Source organism: Varroa jacobsoni, unplaced genomic scaffold (assembly GCF_002532875.2).
Source record: "Varroa jacobsoni isolate VJ856 unplaced genomic scaffold, vjacob_1.0 contig00148, whole genome shotgun sequence".
Classification (NCBI taxonomy): domain Eukaryota; kingdom Metazoa; phylum Arthropoda; class Arachnida; order Mesostigmata; family Varroidae; genus Varroa; species Varroa jacobsoni.
Window position 1 is genome coordinate 211,392 of NW_019214419.1, and position 10,616 is coordinate 222,007.

A 10,616-nucleotide genomic window follows, 5' to 3' on the forward strand; every position below is an offset into this window, starting at 1 on the left:
CATTACGATAAATATCTACATAGTAAAGTTATTCGGAATGGTTACTCTGCTGAAAGATAGACGATTGCTGATCCGTCTTGATAGTGAATGGGTTGTTTCTTTAATATGGCATTACACATTACTCATGAAGGTAGGTTATATGGCTCATTAAGGAATATTAACACTGTTTTTGTTGGAAGGATGCTTTCATTGCTAGCGTGAGTGTAAGCAGCTGACGATAAAAAAAACGTGTGTGCTCTACCCGTAATAATCCTTGCCAGAGCATTTATTTCTAATATTGGAAGAAACAGTTCGTGGTATCTACGAAGACAATGCCTGAACTGTCTTCAAAATTAAACTGCCGTAAATTCTACTTCCTGTATACGGGCTGCCTACTAGTTGGATAAAAACGAAATGTAACGCTAAGTTCTGGCTGTTTTTTTGGTCTAGCAGGTGTTAACCCGCTGGATCAAAAAGGTTGGGTTGTGAAAAATCTTAAATAATTCACCACAGTGTAGCGCGGATGTTTTTGATCGGACTTTTCTAAGAACTTCGTAAGTTATTTTCATCCCACGACGATAATTGCTATCGATCCCGGTCCTTTTTCTTTACCAAATAATACGATGAAGGCCTAATTATTTCATAGCTTTCACCTTCATACCCGATAAGAGGTGCAGTTATGGGTTCCTTTTGCCGTTAAAAGTGTGAATGTTTATGATGCTGCCACGCTGTTTCGGGCAACCTCTAGATTCGTCAAGTCTTGGTATGCCTTGTAAAAACCAACAAAAAAGCCACTAGATTCTGGACCTGTTAAGCACTCACACTAAGTTGACCAGCGGTATTTGAACTCGTCCGAAAAGCCGTTAAAATGCGTGCTTCGTTTAAGCTGTTTTTTTTTTTTACAATTATTATGGCCTTAAGCCTCCGTTTCTTTGACTGATCTCTTCCGTCAGATCGGTTTTACTTTGTGATCATCCGGTTAGCTTGTACGTCTTTTCATTTACGACCAGCCGATGCTGCTGATTATTATATCCCGGCAATGTTTACCGCCCGGGATCGCGGTCATTTTTCCTTCGATTCAACTAAAAATCTTCGACGTGTGTGTAAGTTGGTAGGCTTGTTTGTATTTTTTCTGGCCCTGCTATGTTTTTGTTCTGTTTTTAAACACTCAGGATTAGGTAGTATTGAAAGGTGCATAGAAAATATCACTACTCGATCGCAAAACACTACTCGAATCTTTTATTACAGTCTCATACACTTCTAGGAAGCTAGCTATTCTGTAGTAGTGATAGTTAATACTGACTGCCTTGGGCGTCAATGATTGATTAGAGTAATGCTATGCCTAATCAAAGTGTCTGGTAATTTAGTTGCAACGAAACAAGTATCGGATATAGGTATATAATACAACGGAAAGTAACGCAGTTTACGAGGTACCTAAATTCACGTTTCTGGCGTGGGTCTTTTCACGCGTTGCACCGATCGACCCCGACGTTCCCGTGATGGTGTAATGGTAATGTGTTAGCCCACTTAACGTTGGGTCACCTGATGTGACCTGGGTTTGAAATTGGGCGTAGACACACTTCTACTTGTACTAGCATTTGAAGCAATGCTTAGCGGTAGCTGTAGGCGTAATGCTCAACACATTTAAAACACTCTTTTCTTTGCAATCTTATGACTGTCTAATGCAAGAAGGCAAAACACACAGAGAGTTAACATGTTGGTGTAAACATTTTTTTTTTTTTAATATCAAGTGCTGGATCGAATATTAGTCTTAGCTTACTACTTTCTAGGTTTCTACTTTAAACATAAATTCTTGTCTAATATTTAATATGTATTGATAATTCGCTACATCATGAGGAAAAGATCTCATCATTGAATTTTATAAGCCCTTCTTCGCAGGGTATCGCTTGACTGAAATAACAACCATCTACTGGCCCTAATGGCTTAAGTTTCCGTCGGCAAAAACTACCTGACAAATAGAACCATACGTTAGCACAATCTTCGTTTCTGGTTCCACTACAGCGCCAGAAGTATATCAACGGGAAAATAGTTTCAAAATTCTCAAAAAATTAAAAAAATAATCAAACCGATAAGGAGTAATCTGGAAAAAAGCTTGTTAAATTGTTGAGAGAAAATGCTAACATTTTGCTTAGGGTAAAATTAAGATATGGTTAAAGCATTTATACCTGCGTAATCAACGAGCGCAAAAAGGAATATGAGTGCACAATTTTGTCAAGGTAAGAGGTCTCCCCTTAATTTCTGACTGAAGCACACATCATTAAAATGTTCAATAAAAAAAATGCTTAGTAGTTGATAAAAGACAACGACAGAACTTGTCAAGTTTGATAACGTTACTTAAACACCATACTGGCTATAAGAGGACATACTCTTATGGCCAGTATGGTATAACGCTTTATAAACGCTGATGTTTACATAAATTGTACAATAGTCACATCAGTCGTATTGATTGTCAGTATATATTCAATATGTATTTATAAGCCAACTACAACATAAAAGAGAAATAATTTTGAGACCCTTCAGTTACACGAATAAGTAAATTTTATAGGAGATCAAAGCACAGAGCTCTATCAAGACCGAAGTTTTTCCAATCTCACCAGCTAGGTGTACCATGTAGCATACTATGGCTGTAGAAGAAATAATTTAGTATTCTATATGATGCCTAGCTATATCGGTGTTTCTTTTACGGAATTTTCTATATACCATATTCTTTTTTGACGTCTTATATGAAGCATTAGGCGGGCTTAGTTATGTGCTGCCTTATGGAATTTTACCGTCACTCGCAATGTTCCCGTTATTGGGCTATTAAGAGTAACGGTAAACTTTGATTTTTTTGAGAAAATGAGAAACTTTTAATTAATTAACATGTCCTGTCGGGTATTTTTTTTTGTTGTGATATCTAAACATGGGCTTCAACAAAATACGGAATGGTCTGCATGCTTAGCTTCATATTATGTTTTGTGTACAACGTAATCTGTAATTCAACGTACGATAGCGAGCATAAAATAAGCTATTACCCACTTGATACCCATTTGATTTATGAATACCCTAAAAAACAATCCATAAAATAGTCATATTATTATTCGCCTTGACAGAAAAGTCATTAGTTCTACCAACTAGGAACTCGAGTCCTTCGGCCAGGACCGATATTCTTAGACTGCATTACAAGATTAACTGCATATAGGTCACGATATCTGTGTGTTTAGGCGACAGTGAAACAGAGAGAAAGTGGGCTTTCACGCGGCTCACGCTAAGATTTTTATGACGTAAGGGATACAAATGGGTGGATGATCGAGAATGGTCATTAGAAAGACTAACTGAACACCGCATCCACACACATTGCAGAGGGATAAAGGATAGAACCTGCGAAAACTATACGTCAATGGAGTAGTAGTTTCGATAGAAAACTGACAGCTTGTTTCACTCCCAGCAATGTTGTCAATGATTCGACAATGACTTTATCTTATATAAGACCAAAATTATACTCGCTATCAGATTATATGTTTTCGCCATTTCGAAAATGATTTGAAAGCTATTCGTAGCTTTGTCCGTAATTGTACTAATGTCTCATACTCGGTGCAACTAATTGGGACAATTGAAGTGCCCAACAGGTATAATACGATAAAGTGAACTATCAACCCAGATCATACAGAACTTGTCATCTTGCTTTTACCAGTCATGCCCACTGCGCAATATCGCTCCCGCCAAGACCGTGACGTATGCCATAAAAACCCATCAGAATCATTTATGCCGTGACCCACACACTCGGGTATGGCCTCATTTTCGGGTACTTCGTTTTTCGCAGAAATCACGGTATTGTTTGTTTATTAGAGTACGTTTAGCAAGAGGAAGTGTTTAAGACTTGCTGAACTTTAGGAATGCTATTGGGCGTTGTCTACGCAGTGTTGGACTTACGCTGCCCAAATAAATTTCTAGGACAAACTCAGATTGTATACTCTCTTTTGCTGCCAGTTGTGGAAGACGGGGTGAGGCTTGGGTGTCGTTAACGAGCGGGGAGTTTATCTAGAGGGCGCGTCAGTCGGTAGCTGACGGAAGGAGGCTTATGCGTCATTGCCGGCCGCATTACCTGTGACGACCCGTAGTCGACGCTGGTAACAATTCATCACTGCTGGCAGACGTTGCAGTAACGAAACGATAGGCTTTAGCTGACTCATCGGAAGCAAAGGGAAATTAAAATACACCTTGTAAAAGTTGTTATTCGTGGTGTGGCTTTCAAACAAGAAAAAGGCGCGCGCGGAACATGAGTGGCTTACCGCAAACTGGTGGGTAGATGAATTGCAAAGGATGCACGCTCGTGTGGACTAGGACCTGATATAAGGTATGGAAAGAAATTGTTTATAAGAACGGAGAGCCAGCTATTACCCTAACCGACTTCAAAGCTAAAAAACTAACCTTCTTTTAGGTGTATTTGATCATAAGGGTATTGGTGGAAAAAAGGTTTTGCAAATTTGGCCGAAATTTTCCATCAGCTAAGCCAAGTATGGTACCGGTTCTGTATTCAGGCATTGGATTGATTCGGGTTTATCTAAATAACGTACGTATGGGATTTTCGTTAGTTTTTGTTACATTTGTCTTTAAATGAACTACTGCATTTAGCTCGTAACATGAAATCTCGGTTTGGGCTTCATATACGCAATGTTATGTGCATATCATTCAGTAGCATGTCGATGATCCTCACGGAATGCTCCGAGCACTGTCTTTTTTAGTCTTGAAATACACAGCTTTTAAACCTTAGTCTTTTTCCTTCTTGACGCTAAACAAAGAGGTTTCATAACGAGCTCAGTCCCGCACGACCGTGCCTCTAACACTCAACATAAATTAAACATCTATTAATGTTTATTTTATCGGATTTAACAGAATATAGTAACCTCGTGGATGAGCGTCTTAGGATCTAAAAAGAGGTCGATTTCCCTTTTGAATAGAGTGACGAAGATCTTATCAAGAGAGAGCATCTCACAATAGGATTTCTCAGAAAAACACGACTTATATATAAATCTGCTTTGAGACCATATAGCGTAAATTAAGTGTACTTTCAGAACATACCCATGCTATCTATCAGCGTAAGTTGTACAGTTTACGCCCCCAGTGTCACCATGAAATTTTTCTCAAATTTTCTATATGCTCAAGATAGCTGCTTCGGACTATTACAAGGCGTATATATATATTGTGTATATTAGTAGCCGACACAACATGGTTCAGCCTGGCCATGACCGCTATCAATAAAAATTAGTATCGCCGTTTGGTGCCAAATAGCGAAATATAGTTTGTTAACATTCTAATCGGACTTATATGAGACGCCGGTTAAATTAACAAGTTATCGTTATTTTTTAGTAGAATTGGTTATCACAATCAAAATTTTAGGGCTCAGACGGTTTTCTGAATGTGAACTTCGCGGAATGGGCAGAAGGTTTTCTTAAAAGCATATGTTTCAATACCACAAACCTAATAAGTCTCTGCCCAAAATAATTAAGCAAAAATAAAAAACTAGCTCTTTTTTTAGCATATCAGGCAGCTCATCCTAGTAGCAAGTACATTATGTCAAGCTGTGTGTTTTTGTTAGGAATTATTTTACATACAACCGGCCTTTGCATTTCTGTCACAGTGTGGTAAAACTTAAAGTGACCTTCTCAGAGTCGGTTAGGTGATGCGAGCGTCAGAACTATAATTTCCAAATCTGTTTTCGAATTCATTTTACGCATCAATGGAATCTTCTTAAATTAATAAGTTGTCGAGCTGAAATATTTTGCAAATGCTTAAATACGTCAAGTTTGATCTTCATGGCGGCATTTTCGTTTGAAAAAAGCCTAATGCGATTTTTCCTTTATATTTCCCATGCGTCGTTTTCAGCAAATTCGTGAGGTAATATGTCAGCAGATACTGAAGCCTCCATTTTGGTTCTCCTCATTATCGCTGTCTACGTCACCTCGCGGTCTCAAGTAGATCTTCATGCGGTTCGACGGGAAATCGATAAACTTCGATTTTACGGGCAGAACCGTCACCTTTGTCAAGGCGACACGCTCCGTGAGCCGGACATCACTGCACTGGCTGGCGATGTCTGCTATTGCGACGCGTTTTGCCTACAGTTTGGTGACTGTTGTGTGGACTACTCAAATGCAAAGAAGCCCTTAAGAAACGAGAACTATCACTGTTATCGCTCGGGCTCGAGTTCACGTTTTTACTATGTATTCTCGAAATGCATCAACGGCACTCTGCTAGACGGCTGCAACGGCAACGTGGACCAGCCTTCGTCGTTGATTCACGAACCTGTTTTCGTGCATGGAATATTATTTCGTAACGAGTATTGCGCGAGATGCAATATACCAGAAAGCGTGCTAAAAACCAGTCGATACAAATGGAAGAGAAGGGCTAGCTGGTGGCCAAGTGTACCGCCATTAAAAAACGTTGATGTACGCGGTGGGATCAGGAAGCTTTTTCAAGAACGCAATTGGTACTACAATGAGACGACGAGGAAGTACCATCTCTTTTATGAGAAAGTTGGTATACGACTATAACAGACATTTATTGTATAGCAAATCTACTTTTTAGTCAATCATGGTAATACTCGTAGTGGATGCAGAGGGTCGATACGCGCAAAAAATGACCTGGTACCTTTGTGCTATTCATAATTCTTGAGATTTTATTTGATTTGAGCAAATAACTAACGCAAAATGGAAACTAAGAGTGTTAAACCAAAGTTCATTATTCCGCTAACGTTGCCTAATAATGATATAATCACCAGTGAGAAGCAGGTTTGCAGAACTGAGCTGGCAAATATTAATCTATCTGATTTTAGAAATAACATACCATGGTTGGATTTTGTTATTAAAAAAATATCAATGTCTGGTCCCGTTTGCTTTAGGACGAATACACATTAGCTGTGGACGTAGTTGAATTTGATTGGACGAATTTTACTGACGTATTTAATACAAGCCTTTGCCCACCTTTTCCAACGGTCAACGCTTGTAACGACTCTGCAGACACTTCAGATTCGAAACTATGCAGCCAGTACACCGCATACGTGTATACAGGTACGTTGCTGTCGCTGTCAGTTTATTTCGGATTTAACCTCACTCCGATAGAGCTTCGGATAGTTTGATCTGAATACTCTCGCCACCTAAGGATTGCCAATTAAACCAAGTGTGGAAACCCGCACATGCACTCGAGCTCCTTACAGTTTCTCTGGCTGATAATGAGGCTGGCATTAAGTATCTTTGGCGCCCCGTAGAGATGTTAGTTCGGTTGCGCCTTTAAAATGCTGCTTGTTCAGGACATGTTCAGCGACCCTGTTCCGTAGGCTCTCAAAAGTTGCCTTTAACCTTAGTAAAGGCGTCAAACACAGGTAACCCAGGCCAAAAGAAAGCTGATCCCAATGACTCAGCCTGTCGTGTCCGCTCCAAAAGCTCAATAGCGTCTTGCGTTTCGAAATGCTATCGAGTGCGCTCTGTAACTGTTGGAAGTAGATCTGGATCTTTTTCTTAGATCGCGCCGAGTGTCGTAACTCTTTAAATATAATTATTTGAAGTCAAATTTTAAGTACTCAGGTAGTGAGAAGAAGTCGCTAAATCGTTTCCCCGTTCCCTAATCATTTAGTGGCATCTTTGTGATACTAGCATAAAGAAGATGAACCTAGCCACTTTGTTACTTTAGCGGGTGCATAACCAAAATTTGACTGAAAGATAGCAGGATCGTATTTTGTTTTCTAAGACAGTACCAAGTCGATTTCGACTTTCTAAGAAATCTGCAGTTCTGCCCGGTCTGCGAGCAAGTTCGGCCTAATAATCAGAAACAAATAAACGAAATGACAATTCCAAAGGACATTTCGATGACAGGGTCAGTCTCACCTACGTTTATTACTGGCAGTAAAATTGTACTTACAGAAGTATCTAAATTTGAATACTGTGTTTAGTTATACCCAGAAAGGTACCTCCTAAGAAATGAAGTTAGTCATTCGACAAAATGTGGTTGCAAGGAAGGTCCTCACCCACAGAATATAGAAAGTAGAAAATAAACTTGCGTCTGACTTTCGAGGCCGATTTCTTTCCCTAAGAGGGATCTGCCTCTGGTAATTTCTGCAAAGTCAATAGTATGGGTGCATATGGTAGGATACATCTCATTTTGAAAAGTGAAGACACGGTCGTATCATGTTTTGCTTGTAATTGGTAGTTATTGATAGTAATTAGTTATTAAGACGATTGATTCCGAAGCTATGATTGGTGATCTTATGCTACAGTTTCTGGAACCTTCATTATTGCACTTTTTGGTATTATTCCAGGCTCTGCAAAGGATATAGTCGTCTATCGCAATGTGCACTGTGCACTTTGCAGTGGAATTTCATTAGGACAACTCACTGTGGGCCTACCGGCTCCATCGCCAGCACTGGAAAGTCCTCGTATCATTGGAGACTTCCTGCTCGTTCCAGAACTAGAATGTCTTCCAGGGCAGGTCGCTGTCATGGGCGTCGTGTGTCAGCCTGTACTCTGCGAAGTGGGCCTCATTTGGAACGGAGCGCAGTGCGTTACCGATAACGGACAAGTCGGTTGCTTCATCCTTACGTTAGACGTGGAATGGGTCAGGTTTTTGAATTCGCACCTTATCCTGTGGAAATCTGTAGAAAGGGTCTTCTCTGATTATACCAACATAACGGACACGTGGGGCACTGTAACCCACGTTCGCGTCTGTACCACCACCCCAGTAACTCAACCTATCACACCGGCGCTCGAGCGTGTCTCGGAGGTGTGCTTGATTAGTTCATGCGTCTGTCTGGCTCTGCAAATCGTCGTCTATCTCGCGTTGCCTTCAACTCGTTCTTCACGTTCAGGCAGGATCATTATTATACTTAGTTCGTGTATCCTTCTCGGACATATGACATTTCTGATTAAGGACGATGTCGAGCCAGGCCATCTTAGTTGTGAGCTGGTGGCTATTGGAGCACATTTTTTCTACATTTCGTCCTTTTTCTGGATGCTTATCATGGCGGTGGATTCTTGCAGGTGTCTCGCGTACAATATGTTTAGTGATCCACATCATTTGTTGCGACGCTACGTGATTCTCGCATTAACAGGCTCGTTATGTGTAGTTCTGAGCGGGGTCCTGGTTGGCTGGTTGTCACCTACCAGTCGTTTCGCGCCGGCGTACGGCGTCGAGGTATGCTGGTTTGGTAACCGAAGTGGCTTTCTTATATTCTTCGCTCTTCCTACACTACTTATTATTAGTGCAAATTTTTCGCTGTTTATCTACACGACTGTTCGCATCCGACAGGCTCAGAGTCGGGTTGGCCGAGTTCCGACAGGGCCGACGACGTCCTCATCGAATCACAGACGAGAGATGGTCCGAATGAAACTTTATCTTCGGCTTGCTATCATAGTGGGGCTGACCTGGCTGTTTGGCATATCGTCGTTTGTGACTGAAAGTGAACTGGGTCATTCTGCGTTCACATATCCCTTCTTAATACTTGGCTTCATTCAAGGTGTATTTATATTCATCGGATTCACGTGTAAACCAAATATCATCGGTGATCTACGCCGACTTGTATTCGACAAAAAGGACCCGGTATCGTTTAGCCGAAGTGGTCTGGAGAGACGACAGACCTGCTTAACGAACACGACTTCCGAGGAACGTAAGCGAACCGTACCACTTCTAGAAGTAAAAACACTTACAGAGACACAGCTGTAAGAAAACGTCGTCCTTTTTCTTGTCCTATTCAAGAAATATAAGTAGTCTGGCATGAAATCGGAATTCGATGTTCCCTAAGATAGTGACGTTTGTCGTTGCTCTTTTTGTTAATACATTGTACAGTTATTGTACAATAGATCAGCTAGTATAAGCAACGAATAAGCATTTTAAGGATACAACCTCCGTGAATGTCAAACCTCAGTTCATTTAGAATAGGATTATATTACCACTAGGCTACTTGTATCTTGTACATAACGGGCTAACAAGGATCGGTAGTTTGTCAAACATAAAGTAAAGGGCACCGAACGATCTCCGTTCCCTAGAGCATTATTCATGTAGCTGCCGCTTCTAAACCTAGAAAAGATATTCGTTAGCACGCTACTCCAAAGATATTGTTTTTTTTATAGGCAAAGCATAAGATTCAATTTATGAAAATCTTCACTGCTCCGAGTGATTCACATCGATTGAATGGTTAGTGTAACGCGGTCTGGCGCTTCCCTTATATTTACGCAGTCTCCAATTGCCATGTATGCTTAGTATTAAGGAAATTCGGGTATATCCTTTTTTTGGGGCGAACGCACTTAATTCGTTGTTGGGCTTTACTTAGCCAATAGCTTACGAAGATACTAAACTTTTCACATATTCGAACAATATACGTATTTAAACATTTGCTAACATGACAACTTTAGTAGTAGAGGAGGCTCAATACGATCCACTGTACAATATAGCGTAGCTAAAAAATCACAATACTGGAGTTTAGAGGATAGGTTGTTAGACAGTTACCACTGTACATATTATTACCGACATATTTTCGAGCTCGATAGTAATTTTCTGACGTCGCGATCGATTTAAAAACACTGAACGCATTCATATTATAAACGAGGAATAAGCTTGTCTACTATCTTTTTGTCGTCGAATGCATATAT

The 10,616-nt window shown here is 40.3% G+C and overlaps 1 protein-coding gene across 1 annotated transcript; it reads left to right on the plus strand.

Moving 5' to 3' along the window:
• Nucleotides 1–103: 103 nt before the first annotated feature.
• On the plus strand, nt 104–9,634 carry LOC111270854 (uncharacterized; the record flags this gene model as incomplete). The annotated part of the gene is given in 4 exon segments (XM_022851294.2): nt 104–4,336; nt 5,866–6,512; nt 6,878–7,046; nt 8,291–9,634. Coding segments are annotated over 3 exon segments (2,143 nt in total), but the record flags the coding sequence as incomplete, so codon positions are not given.
• Nucleotides 9,635–10,616: the final 982 nt, after the last annotated feature.